General features: G+C 35.2%; 1 protein-coding gene across 1 annotated transcript; it reads right to left on the bottom strand.

The window, feature by feature from the left end:
* Nucleotides 1-4,942: 4,942 nt before the first annotated feature.
* On the bottom strand, nucleotides 4,943-21,871 carry LOC138691950 (zinc finger protein 83-like). The gene is made up of 6 exons (XM_069814619.1): nucleotides 21,772-21,871; nucleotides 16,351-16,476; nucleotides 12,518-12,655; nucleotides 10,843-10,922; nucleotides 8,501-8,697; nucleotides 4,943-8,391 (listed from the first exon to the last, which is right to left on the bottom strand). Exons 2-6 carry the CDS (start codon nucleotides 16,450-16,452, stop codon nucleotides 7,178-7,180), a joined length of 1,731 nt encoding a protein of 576 aa, XP_069670720.1. The 5' UTR covers nucleotides 16,453-16,476; nucleotides 21,772-21,871; the 3' UTR covers nucleotides 4,943-7,177.
* Nucleotides 21,872-22,757: the final 886 nt, after the last annotated feature.

Here is a 22,757-nt window from a genome sequence, read left to right as displayed (position 1 = left end):
TTACATATTAATTAATCGACATATACAGGAAACAATGAAAACAAATGAATGCAACTAGAATCAAAGCAGCAGTCGATAAGAGATGGGATTACAAAGAATGGACACTTCTCTCGGTACCTTTGATGTAGCCGGACTGATTTCAATGACCTTCAAGCCAGCTAGAGCGTGAGATTCTGCTTTCTCCCTAGAGTTGGCGCTGACATCACACCAGCTAGCAGTCGACACAGCGGAAATATAACACATATAATTAATACATCTAGATACATTATGTACTCAAATAAAATAAATTGGATCCATAAAATAATAAATCCGTCATTAACTGCAATGTCTAGACTCTAGAGTTCCTTTATAATGATAGTTAAGACGTTGACCCCAACAACAATTAAAATATGTAATGATTTGATAGCGCTGAAAATGGAAAAACAAAACTCTTACGAGAAGTAAAACCATATACCTATATTATATTATATACAAATATTAAACCAATTTGATATATAATTTTATAATGTATTATATTATTTTATAATATAATTTATTATATCTGAAATATAAAAAATTATTATTACTAGTTCGTCACTGAGAAATAAGGAAAAGCTGTTAACTTGAATTTATTTGAAGCAAAGCATTACTGGATTATGCAATAAGGTAGGCGATGTTTGGATCCTGTGTCTCAACTCTATTCTCAATTATTATCTTAGCGTATGCTCGATTACACTAACCTCTAGCGCTTGAAAGTGGAACTAAACGCTGGCGCACAGAGAAACAAAACACAGGAAAATTCGCTCAGTGTCCATTCTTTATAATCCCTATTCGCTGGTGAACATATAACGAATATGAAAATCCGAAGAAAAAAAAAAATCCAGAGTTTCCACGAAAAACAACAGTTGCAAAATTTAGACTATATACTGGGAATTACTGCATAAATATACCTCCCTTACAGAAACAAATGCATACCAGTATTGTGTGAACACTAGGACACGGATTTCTAGTTCCATACCAAATGAAGAATCCACTGCAAGAATGATGGATGTGATTTGGAATACATTTTTCAGGAGAAGCAATTGAAAGTTTGAAATGCTTAGCGCTCAAAGTTCAACTGTGATTTTCCGATCATTACTGGACAATGACTATCAGTGTTAATGCCATATAACTCTCTATGTACATTCTATATGTCATAAGCTATGCATTGACAGTCTAGGTTCATTTTCGACAAGAAAGTGACATCCATTATTCCTGCCGTGGACTCTACAATTTTGTTTGCTACATCATACAAGTTTATTATTCAGATATCACTCTCTATGTTTCATGTACACAAGATTCCCTTTTTAAAATTCTAAAGCTTTCAAATGAACCACGAATTTTTGTAAATGCATAAAAACTATGTTTGTGCTTGAAAAGGTCCCTTTCAATACTTTGCGTATATTTATATAATACCAGTGCCTATAAAAATGTAAAAATGCACCAAAAAACAAGAAAAAGACAATTAAAACGCAAAAAAATAAAGATCTCTCACGCACAATCAATGGTCTAGCAAGTTCGTTCCATATTGGTCTTACAAGATTTTACCTAATATCCTGGAACTGATGTTCGTTTGGAAAAATCCAACCTAACATAAAAGAGGTGGTAGGTTGTTCAGGTTAGGTGAGAGCTTGCAAATTCGTTTTCGCGTCAATGCACCCACATCATGCGAAATGAAACAAACCCATCACCAATTAGTCTCTTTCACCCTATGCAATTTGAATGAGTCTTAAGTTTTTTGTATACGAAGATCATTTCATAAATATGTATGTGTTTATTCACATTCCAAATGGATAAATACCCGGTGGCAGTGGTAACTAATTACACTTAATAATAAATTAATAATAATAATAATAATAATAATAATAATAATAATAATACTTACTTACAAATGGCTTTTAAGGAACCCGAAAGTTCATTGCCGCCCTCACATAAGCCCACCTATCCTGTGCAAGATTAATCCAGTCTCTATCATCATATCCCACCTCCCTCAAATCCATTTTAATATTATCCTCCCATCTACGTCTCGGCCTCCCCAAAGGTCTTTTTCCCTCCGGTCTTCCGACTAACACTCTATATACATTCCTGGATTCGCCCATACGTGCTACATGCCCTGCCCATCTCAAACGTCTGGATTTAATGTTCCTAATTATGTCAGGTGAAGAATACAATGCGTGCAGTTCTGCGTTGTGTAACTTTCTCCATTCTCCTGTAACTTCATACCGCTTAGCCCCAAATATTTTCCTAAGCACCTTATTCTCAAACACCCTTAACCTATGTTCCTCTCTCAGAGTGAGAGTCCAAGTTTCACAACCATACAGAACAACCGGTAATATATGTTTTATAAATTCTAACTTTCAGATTTTTGGACAGCAGACTGGATGATAAGAGCTTCTCAACCGAATAATAAAACGCATTTCCCATATTTATTCTGCGTTTAATTTCCTCCCGAGTGTCATTTAGATTTGTTACTGTTGTTCCAAGATATTTGAATTTTTCCACCTCTGCGAAGGATAAATCTCCAATTTTTATATTTCCATTTCGTACAATACTCCTGTCACGAGATATAATCATATACTTTGTCTTTTCGGGATTTACTTCCAAACCGATCGCTTTACTTGCTTCAAGTAAAATTTCCGTGTTTTCCCTGATCGTTTGTGTATTTTCTCCTAACTAATAATAATAATAATAATAATAATAATAATAATAATAATAATAATAATAATAATACTAATAATAAAATAGCAATAGTATAATAATATTAACAAGGAGCATGCTAAATTAAATGAAGCACGATCACGTAAAATATCACTTAAAGTAAGCCAAATTTGTAACTAACCCTAAGTTCTAACTAAAACTCACGACTATGATATGTCCATACATGCACAAGTACCTTTCAGCACTACAATCATTTCGCTGTCAACTCACTCACTGCACTGGAACTACGACACATATCAATAACATTTCAAAGATATTTCATTGTTCAAATACTTTACACTATCACTATAAACTATAAAACTTCACCAACACAAGCACACTTCACTTCAGTGACACAACACACTTCTTCACTGATACAACCCTTCAAATAACAAAACATCAATTACACCCTTTAAATAATAAGCATAATATAGCCTACTACGATCTATTAGTAAAGTACTTAAACCTATTTTAAATACATTTTCGGTTATTGCTAAAGCCTTTAGTAAAGCATTCCAGTCCCTGATAGTACGATTGAGAAAAGAAAACTTTCCAGTGTCCATCGTCTGTCTTCTTTCCCTCAATTTATATGAGTGCTCGTTCCTTGAAGAGTAATATGGTGGCTGCAACCTATTTTTTATTACTCTCCAGGCAGGCTCACCTCTGTATGTTTTGAACATTGCGCATAATCGAATTCGCGTTCTCTGGTCCGTGAGTGCGTCGCATTTTAATGTTGAATTATTACAACTATCATGGCAACCATGTTGTATCTCTCGAATTACCGAAAATGTGACCAGTTCAGTATATACGTTTGAAAACCTGTTGTGCACTGTACGAAATGCCACGGCCAGATTGTGCCTATGTGCATTGTATGTATGTATTTATTTACACTGCAAGCGGGCAAGCACCCGGTGGCAGTGGTATACACAATATAAACAATACAAAATAAAATCATAAACAATTCACAATAAAATTCACAATACACAATACAATTATACAATACACAATACAATTTAACACAATAATTACAATTAATAATAAAACATAAAATACCTAATTTTACAATACAACCTACATAATTATGTATAGGCCCTACATAAGTTTCAATAGTCTTTCACTTTACTCTCATCTCATTCTCTGTAGTGGCACTATGACGCATTTCACTGACACTATAGAACACATTTCATTGACGCTGTAAATTATCACTGATCGGAACTATTCACTGCACTGTAAAACCATAACTCCACTGACTCACCTCGCTTCACTGATACAACAGTTCAAATAAGTCAAATAATTACACCCTTATGCATACTTATAAGCAGAACTACATTTAAGCTAAACATTTCTAGTCTAAGGTCCTCTTACACGCTGTTTTTAAATAATTTACAATTCAAACCAAGGAAGTAACTCATCAGGCTAGATAAATACATGTCACCTTAAAAAATTAAATGTTAAATAACACCTTAATTTTAATTTGCACTTTATACACAACTTTTTAAGTTATTCTTGAATCTCCTTAAGGAAGGACAGACCTCAAAGACCGCTGCAGGCAGGTCATTCCAATCATTTATAGTTCTATTTAAAAATGAGAATTTACCTACATCCATTTTCCGTTTCCTACATTTGATTTTAAAATCATGATAGTTCCTACCATAGTACGTTGGCTCTTCTAACTGAGCCGTTATGTCTACCCATGCTTTCTGACCTAGATGTGCTCTATACAATATTGGTGGCTACTGTAGTTGACAGCTCACGCAAAAGTTAGTATGCTACAGGCTGTGCTCCAAGATGGATGTAAGTAAAGTTGACCTCTCGAGAAGCATTGGGTGATAGTGCGTTGGAACACACTTCCTACTCACCTGATCTCAGTCCACGCGACTTTGATCTCATTCCGCAGTTGAAGAAACAGATGCGCGAGAATCGGTTTGCAAACAGGGACGACATCTTAACGGCGTATCGACGAGAGGTGGTACACAAGACGAATTGCATGCAGCTGATGGTATTCAACGCCTGCATCATCGTTGGCAAAGATGTGTGGAAGCCTTTGGGGTTATTTTGCAGGGTGTTAGCTGTGAGTAATATACTTTGTTTCCTTCTCTGCATAATAAAACAATGATTTCTATTTACGCATTTTTTAATTTCCCTTACCCATTGCCTCCTGTACCCGGACCCAGTTTGGTACTAGCATTGCGAACCACATCCCAGTGACTTTCAAACGTATATAGTGAATTTCTATTCCTGCAGCTTTATTTGCTGATATGATATAGTTGCCATGACATATGAAATGACCCTCGTACATTCAGCGTAACGGAACAACTGGATAACACCCACGGCAGAGCAATGTCGATAGTCGACGTTACTCGCTGGCCACTAGTCACCGGGCCGTGTCAAACAGAAGACAATCGAAATGGTGGTAGTAAAATTCGCGACTATATTCTTAAATAAATCACTCTATTAGTCAAGTGCAAGATTAATGCCGTACAACGACGATGTTTTGAATGCACTAAAAGAAAATGGTTATGTAGTAAGATCTTAAAGTAGGTTATGACAACGAAATAAAGAGGGAAAAGGTGTGGTTCACGGAATATCATTTAAATAACGGAAAGTAAATTTCCGGTTAATGTTCACCAAAGCATTAAGTACATAATTATGACCGCGTTGCAGTTTCATTTGTGGCCTAAACAAAATACCTAGCCTTTTACGGGGAAGAAAAAGAAAAAAAAAAAACTTTCAGGGGCCATGAAATTATTCACTGCTTTAATTCATTAATTGTTTATCAATATTACGAAATAAAAACTGTCCTAAAGGGCATGACCGACTAGAAACATCGATACCGAAGAGATAAATCCATTAGGCCGTGATGAAACAAATGAAAATGCGAGAGAGATTTTAGTTCGAGATAAAGTGGGCACACAATTTTGATGAAAATATTGTAACTGGAGATCCCTTGTAAGATCTGTCTTAACCTTCTATGAAGAAATGACGTCCAAGCAAATTTGTGGTCGTGGGAATAATCATTGCAATAGATAAGAGTAACAGTGGTGCTATTTCTCAGTAATGTTCAGAACGAAGGAGGTAGAGAGAAAAAGAAACAAATTTCTCCTTCTAACGACACCACAGACCAAAATCATGTTCTTATGTTGGCAACATTGTGTATGTAGTTAAATTTGGTGGTAAACGTAACAGCATGGTTCAAAGCTACAGTGGTAATTCTCCAGTATAGTGAGCGTAAAATTAAATATTTACTAAAATTTGTTCATTGTTAATTTCTTATAAACTCCTAAATGTCCTAAATCTCTCTATTTTAGCACCTAGATATTCGCTCCCTAGTAATCACCCTGTTAGTAAAATACAGAGCATTCGCCTACGGGTGGGGCCAGGAAAGCGGCTTGCCTGCGGTGTCCCTTGCAGAAATCGTCTATCCGTAAGCTTCCGCTTTCTATACTATACTCTGTAGGGTTTTAATTTTAAAAGTTTAGCAGCAGTAAAGACTGATGTTTGTGAAACACTAACTTCCTGTGAAACATATCTTAGAGATTTATTAGGGGAGCGTGTAAATGATGCACTGATTTCATCAATTTTTTCTCTCGTCAATACTCTTCGTTTTCGCTTAGGAATTGTAGCATTTATCGACCCTGTTGTCCTTAATTTGTTAACAAGACGTCTAACATTCTCTATACCCAGAATTGGAGCACCCGAATATTTCACTTCAAATTGCCTACGCACTTCTCTACACGAGTGTGTTTTCACATGTGCATCATACATAAAAACTCTCTGTTCAAGCGTGAATATTGCGTTTGCATTATTAACAAATTTTACACAACGCTGAATATTTAAGCAACTGTGTCAAGAAACTGCACTGTACGTGTTAAATCTGCAACATCTGGCTCACAACTGATAACTTGTCGACTTTGATTGCCGTGCATGTCTGAACAACATCGCGTACAAAGCGGCGTGTCAGTACATGCCACTTTCCTGGCCTCACTCGTAGGCGAACGCTCTGTACTTTTGAATTCGGTATACAATAATCTCTCCTTATCTGCGGTCAACCTTAACAAACATTTCTTTATGTAGTTTAGCTCAACTTATCTTAATAAGAAGTTTTGTAGAAAATGTAAAAATTAGTAGCAAATTGTGTTCACTAACTGTGGCAATATCAATAACCAACACTGTCCTCAGTGGCATTACCACCCCACTATTTACATTTCATGTGCTGCAGTAGCAATCTACCAACGATTTCGGGTATCCGCGGTAAGTTTCAGATTGTATCCCCTCTCCCCACCCAGCTATATGGGGATTATTGTATCAACCATCAACTTTTCGACTGCGTGATTGATATAATTAATAACTGCATATTAATTGATTTCTATTTTATGTTCTGATGCCACTTTTACAGAAGTATTTATGTTTCAGTGTTTGTCGTTGCTGTGCATTCTAGACGCTTATCGCATCTGATTGTCTTCTAAGTAGTGTGCTTCATATATAAATGATTATTCCAATATTCCTTACTTACAAAGCACAACTTACAGATATCACATTTGAATGGCTCTCCGCTGGTGTGTATACTGGCATGTCTTTTAAGATTCGAAGAATTAGTAAAAGACTTTTCGCAGATATCACATTTGAATGGCATCACACCAGTGTGAATACTGGAATGTACTTTGAGTTTCCGAGAACTTGAAAAACACTTTTTGCAGTCATCACATTTGAATGTCTTCCCGCCAGTGTGTATACCAGCATGTGTTTTGAGACTTGAAGAATATAAAAAAGATTTTTCGCAGGTATCACATTTGAATGGCTTCACGCCGGTGTGTATTCTGGCATGTGTTTTGAGACTTGAAGCATATGAAAAAGATTTTTCGCAGATATCACATTTGAATGGCATCACGCCGGTGTGTATACTGGAATGTCCTTTGAGTTTCGAAGAAGATGAAAAAGACTTTTTGCAGATATCACATTTGAATGTCTTCACCCCAGTGTGTATACCGGCATGGGTTTTGAGACTTGAAGCATATGAAAAAGATTTTTCGCAGATATCACATTTGAATGGCTTCACGCCAGTGTGCACATTGGCATGTGTTTTGAGATTTGAAGCATATGAAAAAGATTTTTCGCAGATGTCACATTTGAATGGCATCACGCCGGTGTGTATCCTAGCATGTATTTTGAGTTTCGAAGAATTTGAAAAAGACTTTTTGCAGATATCACATTTGAATGTCTTCGATGAACAGTGTGTATCAATATGTCTTTGGAGATGCGAAGATTCCGAGAAAGACTGTTTGCAGATATCACATTTGAAGCCGGTATGTAGCATTAAGTGTTTCTTGAAATAATGCGAATTCAAATAACATTCTCCACAGAATTCACATTGGAACGTGTTTCCAACTGTGTGCTTAATTGAGTGACTTTTCAGTTTTGCCAGTTTGCAAAATAACTTTCCACAGACATCACATGCAAGGGGCTTTTGTCCGCTGAGCTGCTTTTTATGTAGCTTGAGAAACCGCAGAAAAAAGAAACGCTTTCCACAGACATCACATTTGAATACCTTCTGACCTCTGTGTTGGTTTGAATGTATTATCAGATCTTCCTCTATAGCGAAACACTCACCACATATAGCACAACTGAAGGTCTCACAGTTTGAGTTCGTGTCACTAGGTCTTTCAGGAGTTCTTGATTCTGCAAAACATATACCACACACATAATATCCCCTCACATGTTCCAATACACTTTGCATGCAAGAGAAAGTCTTTCCAAGAAAATTCCACTTGACTGAACCACTACGTACCTGCGTCAACGTCGCAAAGTGTCGAACGGGATGACTCTGTAAATTCATCGTCAACTTTCCTGTTATCAGCTCCCTCACGGGCTGGTCTTTGTGGGGACGAATTATTTTCTGGAAGATGGTAGTGCAAGGAAGAATCTCCATTCCTTATTCCTTTATCATGGGCAACTGCAATGTTGTCACCAACATATTCCAAAGATCTGCAAAATAGTTAATACAACTATTGTTCCATCTTTTATAATAGTTGTTTGTAATGTTTCATATTACAAGACTGATAATCAGTCCAGTATTATAATATGAAGTTACGACGAAAAACCAGACTCACCACATTGTTTATGGCACAAATGGGACACAAAGCATGGACCGATATCAATGCTAGATTAGCAACGCCATCATACTTAGGAAGGGCTGATCATATTAGGAAGTTTAAATGTAGAAAACAAAGAACAGAAGTGGCAAAATTTTCCTTGTTAACCGTACAATAGTAGACTGGAGCAGCTTACCTGCGGCAATCTTTCAGGGTGGTCCTCTTAAAATCAATACATTTAAGGAAAGGTTGAGAAGATTAGACTGAAAATGTAATTGGAGGTCCAGTGTAATTATTTAAGTTGTGTCATGTAATTAATTGAGTTGATATATAATTAAGTTGATATGTAATTAATTAAGATGATATGTAATTTAGTTGATATGTAAATAAATTAAGGTGATATGTAATTAAGTTGTTAATAGTTGGGTGAAATAGAAATATTTATAAGTTAGATTTACTTTTGCTTATTGTAGGCGTTATTATAGAATAGTTTTTATTTATAGTCCTAGGTTTATTGCATCTACTATTTATAGATTTACGTTTATTTTATTTTATTTCAAGTAATTGTAATTATTGTATATTAAAAATCACTGTGTTTACCCAATTCTAGTGTTAATACATACATACGTACCTACCTACACACATAAGTGTATCATACAATGTTTTATCCACTTCGATAAACAATTAATTTGTAATAAAAATAACTGTTTTATATTTAATAGTTTTGAACATGTCTTTTCTGGATATTATTATTATTATTATTATTATTATTTTTTTTTTTTTTTAATTTCTTCCTGTAATTACAATTCGTTTATGTTTGCTCTATTAGTTTTGAACATAACATGTTTTCGTTTATAACAGAATTGCAGCAGTATTAGGAGAAATATACAAATTTTGTTAAAATGGGTTCAAACGAGAAATGAAATATAAAAAATTTGTTCTAAGAAAGATGGAGGATGGAATTCCAGTTGCGTAGCAGAAGAGTATGTGGAAACATGTATCGAAAAAAAAAATCAATAGGTACTGGTAGTAAAATAATTGAGGAAAGTACCAATATTCCGATTTTCAGTATTCTGCAGCATTGTCAACTGCAGGAATTAATAAAACAAATTGTGAACATACTGTTGTTAATGTTTATAACAAATACAATCAATTCCATTTTATTTAATTGTGATTCACATTATGGAACTAGATAGGTAATACCGTTATCATTACCTAACTAGTTGCTAATAGCAGTATCATTACCTAACTAGTTGCGTAATAAAGTACCATTACCTAACTAGTTGCTCAATGAATGTGTGTACAACATTTTTTTAGTGATATAAAGTCCACACTGCATAGTCAAAGACGATAAAATAGTTATACTAGTATTGTTACGTCATATAAAGTGTATCATTACACAAGACAAGAACAGGCTGCAGTCTGTTGGGTAGGAGAGTTTCTGAGTAATTGTCTCTTTCAGTAAACAGTGTCTTGAGATAATATTTCCGATAGTAGTAGATTGCTTACATAAACCATGGTCTAAATTGAGGTACCGAAATAAAAAAAAAAACTAACTAGTCATGCAGAGGTAATTTTGAGAAAAATACAGAAACATTTCAGAAACTGCATTTTAGTTTCTTTAACCCTTGTTTTTGGTATAGTTACTTTGCACTTGGCCACATCTACGTGTTTCAACAGGACTTAATTTTCATTAGTTAATGGAATATGTAGAAAAATAGGATTAAAAACTGCTGACATGGCCCTTCTTAATCTAAAGAAACAAACATTCCTAAAAAGTAAATAAATTAAAATAGTTATAATGTCTCATAGACCCCTCTATAGTAGTTCCGTGACAATAACTCTCCATAGTACTTCAGGGTTAATGCACAGAAACAATGGAAATGGACTGGATCTTAAAACAGAAAGGATCAGAAGGAATCAACACGTGCATAGCTTTACTAATCTACATATTTTTAAGAAGGAACTCTAATATATTGCAATCTCATAAATTAATAATTGAACAAGGATGAAGTGGAAGCTGTCTCACTGCACTCACCTGTCAATGACGAAATGATCTTCCTCATTCACTTCCAGGCTATCTTCCTGTTTCACTGTGACTACATCTTGCAACTCTCTCTGAAAAGAATTTTGATGCTGAAAATTTTCATCGGTATTCATTCATTCATTCATTCATTTATTTTATTCCATAGATCTTACATGAGCAATGAAGCTTTAAGATGTGGAACATGTCAACATTTTACAATATTACAATTACAATTTTTACAAATTTCTTTATCTTCATAATTACCTAGTGATCACTTATCACTTCAAAGTTATTCCTGTGATTACAATTCTCCAACATGATGAAATTGGTCAGCTATTGTAGTTTGGGATCAATTACTTCTTATATTCAATTAACAGAAATTTAGGAACCGTTTCATTATTTGGCAAGTGTCTTACGTCACCACTTCAAATATGATTCTTATTGTTTAGTCAGTTGTTCGTAGACAGCTTTGAACCTCGTGACACCAATAAGGCATCATTGATGACGCAACTAAGCCAGGAGACAATAGGTTACGAAGGTTAGTTTCTTTCCCTCTCCATGTACACATCGCTGATTACCTACATATTACACAGATGAGATTTTAGATGCATACAAACAATTGTTCTTCCTCTGACACATACCGTCAAGTGAGATGTAATGACTGACAATAGATGTACATATCAGCCAGAACCTCAACCAGGCTAAATTTAATTTGTAAAGATATTATTCCAGGATAACAGAGAAGGTTTGGTATCGAAAGGGTTACATGTGGATGACGTGAATATCTTAGGAGAAAATCCTCAAGCTATTAAGGAAAACACGGAAATTTTACTTGAAGGAAGTAAAGCAATAGGTTAGGGAGTAAATCCCGAAAAGACAAAGTATATGATTATGTCTCGTGACCACAATATTACACGAAATGGAAATACAAATATTGGAGATATATCCTTCAAACAGGTGGAAAAATTCAAATATATTGGAGCAACAGTAACAAATATAAATGAAACTCAGGAGGAAATTAAACGCAGAATAAATATGGGAAATGCCTGAGAAGCTTTTGTCATCTAGTATGCTGTCAAAAAATTTTTAAGTTAGAATTTATAAAACAGTTATATTAACTGTTGTTCTGTATGGTTGTGAAACTTGGACTCTCACTTTGACAGAGGTACAGAGATTAAGTGTGTTTGAGAATAAGGTTCTTAGCGAAATATTTGGGGCTAAGAGGGATGAAGTTACAGGTGAATGTATTGTATTTTTCACCTGACATAATTAGGAACATTAAATCCAGATGTCTGAGATAGGTAGGGCATGTAGCACGTATGGGCGAATCCAGAAATGGATATAGAGTGTTAGTTGGGAGGCCAGAGCGAAAAAGACCTTTGGGGAGGTCGAGACGTAGATGGGAGGATAATATTAAAATGGATTTGAGGGAGGTGGGATATGATGATACATACTGGATTAATTTTGCACAGGATAGGGACCAATGGCGGGCTTATGTGAGGGCGGTAATGGACCTGCGGGTTCCTTAAAAGCCATTTTTAAGTAAATATTAGTATACTGGTACTTTATGAAGTTCAAACGTACAAACTCAGATTGTGACACAAAGTTATAAATTTGCGAACTCAATGCACAAGAACTGTAAAACATTGTGAAACAGGCACGAGAACAACCAATAAACTCCACTCACCTCAGATTTACGCCACACTGGAAAGGTAATGGGCACTGGAGTCTTCTCTGCTTTCACCTCGGAAATGAGATCACAGTTAATATCCCCGTACTCAGGCTTCATGACGGCAGTCAGCTCTGGATTAATTAAGTTTACTGCCTGCAGAAGATAAAGATGCTACATAGTTGTATTATGTTAGGGAAATCAATGGGAAAGGAACGGGAGTTGATGGAATTCCCACTGAAATAGTGAAATGCTTGGGTGACGAATAGTAGGAAAATGGATCATTATACAGGGCTACTACAAAGGCTTTACCCGATTCCATAGCCTTGTATTATGAAAAGTATGAGACATACATTATTGAAAGTTATACCAATAAAAAGAGAAACTCATCAAGTTTTTGGTCCATCAACTGCTACAAGTGCTCGATGTGACAAACATCCACTCAGTAGTCTAACTCCTGCCACACCCGCTGGAGCATATCACGATCAACTCTAGCCACTGCCGCACGGATCCAGTTATTAAGTTCTCCAAGATTAACTGGCAAAGGAGGTACATACACTTGATCTTTGACAAACCCCCATACAAAAAAAAAATCACAGGGAGTCAAATCTGGCGATCAAGGAGGCCAACGCAGAACACACCGATCGTTGTTTTTTTTTATTGGGTTATTTTACGACGCTGTATCAACATCTAGGTTATTTAGCGTCTGAATGATATGAAGATGAAAATGCCGGTGAAATGAGTCCGGGGTCCAGCACCGAAAGTTACCCAGCATTTGCTCGTATTGGGTTGTGGGAAAACCCCGGAAAAAACCTCAACCAGGTAACTTGCCCCGACCGGGATTCGAACCCGGGCCACCTGGTTTCGCAGCCAGACGCGCTGACCGTTACTCCACAGGTGTGGACCCGATCGTTGTTAGAAGCCCGTCCACACCAACGTTGTGGTAGATGCTCATTAAGATACTCACGCACTTCCAGATGGAAATGTGGTGGAGCCCCATCTTGTTGAAATAAAAACCCTGGTTTATCTTCATGTAACTGAGGCATCAACCACATTTTCGGCCTCATCTCGCTATCACCAATCCCATTGACGCTAAATAACCTGGTAGTTGATACAGCGTCGTTAAATAACCAAGTTAAAAAATCTTAATCATAACAGTACTAGTACATAATAATAATAATAATAATAATAATAATAATAATAATAATAATAATAATAATAATAATAATAATAACAACAATCGTGAATAATTTCAAAACATGGTCCTAAGAAGAGCAGTTTGGCTTTAGCAAGGGAAAAGATACAGGAGATGCAATTAGACTGCTACGAACAATCGGCAAAAGATACCTAAGGAAAAATAAAGAAGCGTAAATGTAGTATTTGCATTATGCTTCTGCAAGTAAACAACAATCGTGATTCTGTCCCCTCCATCTGTCCACGCCCATGTCACTAAAATTATTCAATTAATTTTATTGATATTTATGTGTCGACCTCTGACATTCCAACTACAAAAAAGCACGTTTGTGCGAGATCGTGCGTATTTGCTTGTTTTCCGCACAGAACCAATACGCGGTAAGTGTGAAATTACCACATTCAGTATCCCCAACGTAACACACATAACAATTTCCCTCTTCTTACCGCTTAAGCGCGACATTCATTTTACTGCTTTAAGCTTTTAACATAGGCTATTATTTTTAGAGACGTTTAACATAGTAATAATTATAAATTGGAAACTTACCACTGCAATTTCACATGAATTGCAATGTTAATTATTGTTTTTAAATATTTGCAAAAATTAAGTAAAGTCTACTACTTCACGAAACTTATTGCATTCCTGATACAAGTAACATTAAGGAAGCCGTGAAAAAAATCAACAAGATTCCAGATGCCGATGTTATTACTGCAATATGTTATATAAATAATATTGTTAAAATATTAAAATGCAAAATAAATCATTACATAACCTTACCGTTTGTTTTAAGTTCGCATTATAGACTGGGGGGAAAAAAAGACAGACGTATATCACGGCCTGCTGCAGTATAGTAAACACAGAAAATATTTTATAGCAACAATGTTGAAGAAAGATATTTTGGTTTTCCGAAGTTGCCGTCATTAAACAGAAACCAACATGGAGATTTCATTGCAACTAATTAGAAATTTGTCTTTCAGGTATGTAATAAACGATCTTCGCACAAAATAATGTACGATACACGAGAGGTATGTTAGTTTTCATGTTCTCGGAAATTAAAAAAAGCTTAACTACGTTTCGCTTTTTCAATCTTTTCCTCGACGATGACAACGTCAACATACCGCTCTTGTAATGTATATTACTATTATGCATCTAAAGTAGATTTTAACTATTACAATAGGCTCCAAAATACTTTTTCCACTCGTATTATAGGCACATCAGTAGAGAACTGAAGATGAAGATAAGTAATTTTAGGTAGCCCTACCTAAATATAATTATGCAAATTTCAGTTCATTACAGGTACCTTAGAAGGGGACCAGCAGTGTTAGAATTAAAATAGAGACAACTAAAATCCTATACCTAAATTTAATTAACTTATGTAACTGTGATATAGGTCAGTTTCTATCTGATGCTTTTCCAATTCACTGCGGGCTAAAGCAGGGAGATGCACTATCACCTTTACTTTTTAACATCGCTCTAGAGTATGCCATTAGGAAAGTCCAGGATAACAGAGAGGGCTTGGAATTGAACGGGTTACATCAGCTGTTTGTCTATGCGGATGACGTGAATATGTTAGGAGAAAATCCACAAACGATTATGGAAAACACGGGAATTTTACTGGAAGCAAGCTAAGAGATAGGTTTGGAAGTAAATCCGGAAAAGACAAAGTATATGATTATGTCTCGTGCCCAGAATATTGTACGAAATGGAAATATAAAAATTGGCAATTTATCTTTTGAAGAGGTGAAGAAGTTCAAATATCTTGGAGCAACAGTAACAAATATAAATGATACTCGGGAGGAACTTAAACACAGAATAAATATGGGAAATGCCTGTTATTATTCGGTTAAGAAGCTTTTATCATCCAGTCTGCTGTCGAAAAATCTGAAAGTTAGAATTTATAAAACAGTTATATTACCGGTTCTTCTGTATGGTTGTGAAACTTGGACTCTCACTTTGAGAGGGGAACATAGGTTAAGGGTGTTTGAGAATAAGGTGCTTAGGAAAATATTTGGGGCTAAGAGGGATGAAGTTACAGGAGAATGGAGAAAGTTACACAACGCAGAACTGCACGCATTGCATTCTTCACCTGACATAATTAGGAACATTAAATCCACACGTTTGAGATGGGCAGGGCATGTAGCACGTATGGGCGAATCCAGAAATGCATATAGAGTGTTAGTTGGGAGGCCGGAGGGAAAAAGACCTTTAGGGAGGCCGAGACGTGGATGGGAAGATAATATTAAAATGGATTTGAGGGAGGTGGGATATGATGATAGAGAATGGATTAATCTTGCTCAGGATAGGGACCAATGGCGGGCTTATGTGAGGGCGGCAATGAACCTCCGGGTTCCTTAAAAGCCAGTAAGTAAGTAACTGTGATATCATTTATATTAGATATCTTAGAAGAAAACAGAATTACAACGAAAGACAGGGGATTCGTAGAATTAATTTTAAAGAAAAACTTCTAAAAATAAAACACTGCGAAACAAAACACTACTTGTAGAATATGATCTATACCATTTGTAAAGATTTCACTTACTTTATATAGCTCAACTGTACAAACTCAGATTCCGACACAGAAATTAGCAATTTACAAACAAAAATACAAGTAATGTAAACATTGTGAAACAGGCACCAGAACAACCAAAACTCCACTCACCTCAGTTTCACACCATGGAGGAAACATAATGGGCACTGGAGTTTCCTCTACTTTCACTTCGAAAATGAGGTCGCAGTTAGGGTCCCCGTCCTCAGGTTTCATGATGGCACTCAATAAGTTTACTGCCTGCAGAACATAAAAGGTACCAATACTTGTCACGTATTGCAATTTAAGAGAAATTAATGTTATGCGTTAGAGCCAACACTCTAGGTTGCTGCTTGGAGCAAAATAATAATAATAATAATAATAATAATAATAATAATAATAATAATAATTTATCCTGGCAGAGTTAAGGCCATACGGCCTTCTCTAACACTCAACCTGGAGTAAAACTGCGTTACAAAAAACACTACAAATTTACACACGAAACTGAATAAGATAATATATTATTTCAATGTACCGAAGTACATATGATATTTCCATGCAGATATTCTGCGTCATCATACGATGGAAGAGATATGGAACGGAGAAAAATTCTCTCCGGCGCCGGGATTTGAACCCGGGTTTTCAGCTCTACGTGCTGATGCTTTATCCACTAAGCCACACCGGATACAACCCCGACGCCGAACAGAATCGTCTCTGATTGAGTTCCAACTCTTGGGTTCCCTCTAGTGGCCGCCCTTTGCACTACGTCATAGATGTCTATGAACATAGGACCGAAGTCCACACATGTGCTTAGGTGCACTCGTTGTGAGTGACTAGTTGGCCGGGATCCGACGTGGCTTAGTGGATAAAGCATCAGCACGTAGAGCTGAAAACCCGGGTTCAAATCCCGGCGCCGGAGAGAATTTTTCTCCGTTCCATTACTCTTCCATCGTATGATGACGCAGAATATCTGCATGGAAATATCATATGTACTTCGGTACATTGAAATAATATATGATATGCGTATATCACGAAGTGATTTAAGACGGCGCTTATTCCGTCGGATCCCGGCCAACTAGTCACTCACAACGAGTGCACCTAAGCACATGTGTGGACTTCGGTCCTATGTTCATAGACATCTATGACGTAGTGCAAAGGGCGGCCACTAGAGGGAACCCAAGAGTTGGAACTCAATCAGAGACGATTCTGCTCGGCGTCGGGGTTGTATCCGGTGTGGCTTAGTGGATAAAGCATCAGCACGTAGAGCTGAAAACCCGGGTTCAAATCCCGGCGCCAGAGAGAATTTTTCTCTGTTCCATTACTCTTCCATCGTATGAATAAGATAATAATAATAAAATATAAACAACAAGTAAGTAGAAATCAGACATAATATATAACATACAGAAAGAAAGGAAAAAGCATAATAAAATGTGAACAGCACGTCAAAATAAATGACACATACAAAGTATAAGAAAATAGACAATTATTGATAATAATAATAATAATAATAATAATAATAATAATGATAAAAATAATAGTAATAATAATAATAATAATGATAATTATAATGATAATACTAATAGTAGTAATAAAATAGTGCAGTACAAAGCATACAATGAATACAATATTTTTAAGTACACATAGTAAGGAAAATTATGATTATAGACAGCTCAACTTATCACATTATAGATATACCATTATCGGAAAATATGAAAACAAAAATATAAAATAAGTTAAATATCACTAGAACATAAAAAAAATGTAAATACGTGGTAACATGCAATACAACACTTGTCACAATAGTAAGTTAGTTTGGCAACTCGTCATAAAATAATTTTCTAACATGGATTTGAAAGATTTCAATGTTCGGCAGCCCTTGACTTCAGGCGGCAGAGAGTTCCAGTGACGAGAGGTAGCAACAGTGAAAGATGAGGAATACAGAGATGATGTGTGAAGTGGAATTTCTAGCGTGTTATCGCGTTGTGATCGAGTATTAATATTATGATAGCGAGAGAGAGTATGAAAACGAGCGAATAAATGATAGGGGGATGAAGTGTGCATAATTCGATATAAGAGAGAAAGTGAGTGCAGATTTCTTCTCTCATGTAACCTAAGCCATGATAACTTCTCGAAAAAAGGAGAGATATGATCATAGTATCGAACATTACAAATGAAGCGGATGCACGCGTTATGAACACGCTGTAACTGTTACACGAAGTAACTGTTCAAAATACTGGGGGTATTAAGCATATCTTTACGGGGATCACGATAAAAATGACGAATAGCAATAACTTCAATCTACATCAGAACTACATATCGCAGCTTAACTCAAGATATTCAAGGAACAATTATCAAATATGGATCTTATAGCCAACAGTTCGATGTCAGGTTCCGTCTTGATCACATCCATCGCATCAAGTCATGAGATATGGGTGTATAAACATATACGCAATAACTGATAAAAAATGACAATATTGTTTACCGAAATTTAAAGTAAAATAAACATTCTGATACAAACTTTTACTGAATACAATATGCCTTGGAAGAAAGGGCACGTTCTTAAACAATAACTTTCGATAATCATTTAAAATAGAATCAACACATTAATTACGTTTGTAATAAATTACGTAAAATAGTATATTATTTTGTTTTATTGAGGAATTACTTGTCAATAAGTTTATTACGCACAATATATTTAACTTTATTTCAATCGATAATTATGTATGGAATTATAGGATGGGGTAGCTCATTTAAATCCAATTTTAATCCACTTTATTTATTACAGAAGAAAATAATTAAAATATGTCTTCATAAACCTGTTGATTTTCCATCTCAAAATTTGTTTTTAGACTTTAATGTACATAACGTAAGACAAATTTATTATATTGTATTAATAAAATTCATACAAAAAAATCGAAATAATTTTGAATTGTATTCTCATAGTTATGAAACAAAAGGTATGAATTCTTTACGATTGTTAGAACCAAAATGCAACACTGTTACAGTATTTAAGCATGGTAGTAATTTAGGCCCAAGAATATATAACAAATTTATATTTAAATATCCTAATATTGTCAATTCTAATAGTTCTAGTATTAAATTTAAAAAGTTATGTAGGCCTATGGATTTTATAATAACTGAAAAATTGTAAATTTAAATTTATATACTATAATTTCATACTAGACATAAGACAAATTGTATTGTATAATTATTAATTTCAATTCAGGAATCCGCCCCTGAGCATGAATCCTACTCTTTCAGGGCCGAGCTAAAGTTTTCCTGTATATATTATATTTTATGTTACAATTATTAGCAAAATAATAAATAAATAAATAAATAAATAAATTGTGAATATATGCGAGGCAAAACAAAAGCCTAAACTAACCTAACCTGTCACTGATTCGATCTTACAAAAACTCCTTTTTGCTTATGATCAGTAAAGAATCGCATGAAAAGAGACTCGATTGCAACCCAAGGATGTAAATACATCTGTTCTTTAACGCGGTAACGTAAGAGTAAATAAATGCGCCTCTGGGTTTAATTCATCATAAAAGTAATATCCAATTTCATTATGTTTGAAACTTGTTTTGCTTCATTCAGAAAAATCTTAACTATTTTAAAAAGAACTCTTAAATTCATGATCATAACACTAGAGCTGCCAACAACTTGAATGTAAACTCTCATAATATTACCAAAAATCTTAACAGTACTTCTCATAGGGTAATCTTATTATATAACAACATACTGGAGATCAGAGATGAACAACGAACGACAAAGTAAAACCAGCGCCCGCGAAGCCGAAAACCCGCACGACAATGTTCTATACGTCGAGTCGTTGACGTAAAGACTGTTTGTGTTTCGAGACGTCGAGTTTGATCACTCCCGAACGTCAAGCAGCCTTGAATTGCCACAGTTTTTTTATACCTGACTGAACTTTTATCTACTTTGGCAACTGTTATATATGTATAAACAATGAAGTAGCCTTTTTTAAACATCATCTCTACCTTTCAGTGTATAATAATTCGTTCCCCAGTCTTTATTTAATTACTAGGCCCTTATTGAAAAGCTAGGAATGTTCTTTTCATATGTTTGAGATCAAGTGTGCAATCTCAAGAAAAAAGATATTAACGTTATGTTTTATGTTTCTTAGAAATGCAAATTTATTTGAGATTTTTTTTTCTATTTATATAACCATAGGTAATATCATATAATAGAACTAGAACATTTTGATAACTAAGATACTGTTCTGCTTTCTCTTTTTTTTTGTCTCATTTAAACATCTCTAATGTTATTTATTTCAATGATGTATGTTATTCAAAGTTACGAAATCTTTCCACGCCGACCAAATGCTATTTCGAGAATGATGAGCGAGACTCGAAGTGCACGAGAATGACGAGACGAGACTCGAAAGACAAATGCAACGAACACAGCGAGCGAGAGCGCCAGTTAATCTTGTTCATCTTTCCAGGAGATATTAAACATTTAAATTATGAAAGTTTCAAAACCAGTTTTGCTTCAGTCCATGCCTTTCAAAATTACTGATTTTTTACAGTAAAGCCATAGAACAGAATACCTACCTTCACTACATTTGCACATAATTTTTCCCCGAATAAATTTCAGAACACGGTTACTTTCCTTCGCCTCTTCTCACAACATTCTAACCTTCTGCACACAAAATAAATTACTGACACTGGTAAAGTGATTTTTCGCAAACATGATGATGCGCATTCGACAAACAGAGACAAATCTGCTCTTTTTAATATTTTAAGATAATTGTTGGCGGTGAGGCAACCATATACTGAAGTTATTTGTATTATTATTTTAGACGTATTTATAAATTTAAATTTATTATGTCTCTTGTTATTTATTGAGTGAAACTAGCGTTGAAGTACTTCCGGTGATTTCGGAAGTAAAATTCGATGAATTTATAAGGAATTTTTTGTAGAGATGCAGTTGAACACATATGCAAGGCATAATAAAAGCCTAACTAATGAAACTTAACCTGTCACACACTCGTATATGCAGGGTGTATACGCGGAGTACGATGGGAACTACCTCAGCGCAAGTTTTCACATTTATTGTATATTTTGATGGTATTATTATTTCTTTGAAGAACAAGCTAAAATTAAAATTAAATCCATATTAAAAACCTTATTTTATGTGCGTGTATGTATGTTTGAGTACCTAATGACGAACTTATGATGTGTAATAGATTGTACAGGGAATAAATAAATACGGCCATGTTAAAATTTAAAACAGAGGCTGCGAAAAAAAAAGTTCGAACAATCCGCACATTAATAGGAAATGCTAACTTACACCACATTCTTGAGATAGTAGTGGTATAAAAATACGATTTATCAGGAGCCAATACGTCTCGTCGTGGTTCGCAACACACGTGAAAAGCAAACAAATAACGGATGCCAGTAACTTGTCCAAGGCATTACGAACGAAATACTTTCGTCGCTATTACAGAGGTCTTACGTTACGATAGGTATTATATTACAATAAATTCTATACAACTTTGTCCAACCGTTTGTCTCTTCAAGAATTACGTACCTGAAAGTATTTCTTAAAAACATTCTTCCAATTTCTTTGTTCTCACTTTTTATGCTATCCACTCCTCGTGTTTTGTAAATGATCAATATCCAACGCAGTGCTGCCAACTTCAGCGAAATTCTTCATGTGCATAGCAGAAAGTCAATCTTAGTGAGAAGATGCCGCGAAAACTGTAAAGCTTCGGAAACGTAGCGACATTTTACTTTTCAATTCTTTCTCTTTTTTACAAAAAATAATAATAATAAAAAAATGATAATAATAATTAATAAACTTAGCACGATTTCTCAAACATTGCCAAATTAGCTATAATTCACAGTAGGCCTACTGTTAGTGTTGCCTCGTGGAAAGTCAGAATAGAAAGCGCTTTCTTTATAATGGATGATACTCTATAAAACAAAAACCAGAGAAAGAGCTTAAAATTCGAAAACCTTAGTGACCTTCTAAGGGTCAGTTTAGATTTACTAACCAAAAACAATACGAAATTCAAAATAAAAAAAAACATACCATCGTCCGATGAAGATAAGCTTCATTCTTTAGTTATTACATTGCCTTACGTCTTGTATTTCAAGTGGTTTAATGAATTCCCCTCCATCCCCATTTTAATGTTATTTATTGTGTTATAAGACGAGTAGGCCTATTATAAATCAACGGTATGAAAAATTACGATGTCACAAATGGTGTCGAAATATCGTAACATCGGTCTATACCATCAAGTTTCACCGTATAGCAAATCTCGACGTGAAAGATAAGATTTGATTATTTTGTAAATAATTATTTACTTCTACGTAAAGGAGCCGTAGCAATACTTAGGCTATTTGTGTTGGCAGTACCTACAGAGCAATGTTGAACCTCCCGTAATGGCGGGCACTTGACTCTCATACCTCTCATAGACTTACTGTTTATTATTCAACCATATGAAGCCAATTGTGTAGAACAGTAGAGCAATAAAATTTACCGACAGAGGCGTTTCCCAGGTTGCGCTGGTC

The sequence above is a fragment of the Periplaneta americana genome, chromosome 16 (assembly GCF_040183065.1).
Source record: "Periplaneta americana isolate PAMFEO1 chromosome 16, P.americana_PAMFEO1_priV1, whole genome shotgun sequence".
Taxonomy (NCBI): Eukaryota; Metazoa; Arthropoda; class Insecta; order Blattodea; family Blattidae; genus Periplaneta; species Periplaneta americana.
Note: the sequence above shows the minus strand (reverse complement) of the source record. Positions and strands in the feature narration are given on the sequence as shown.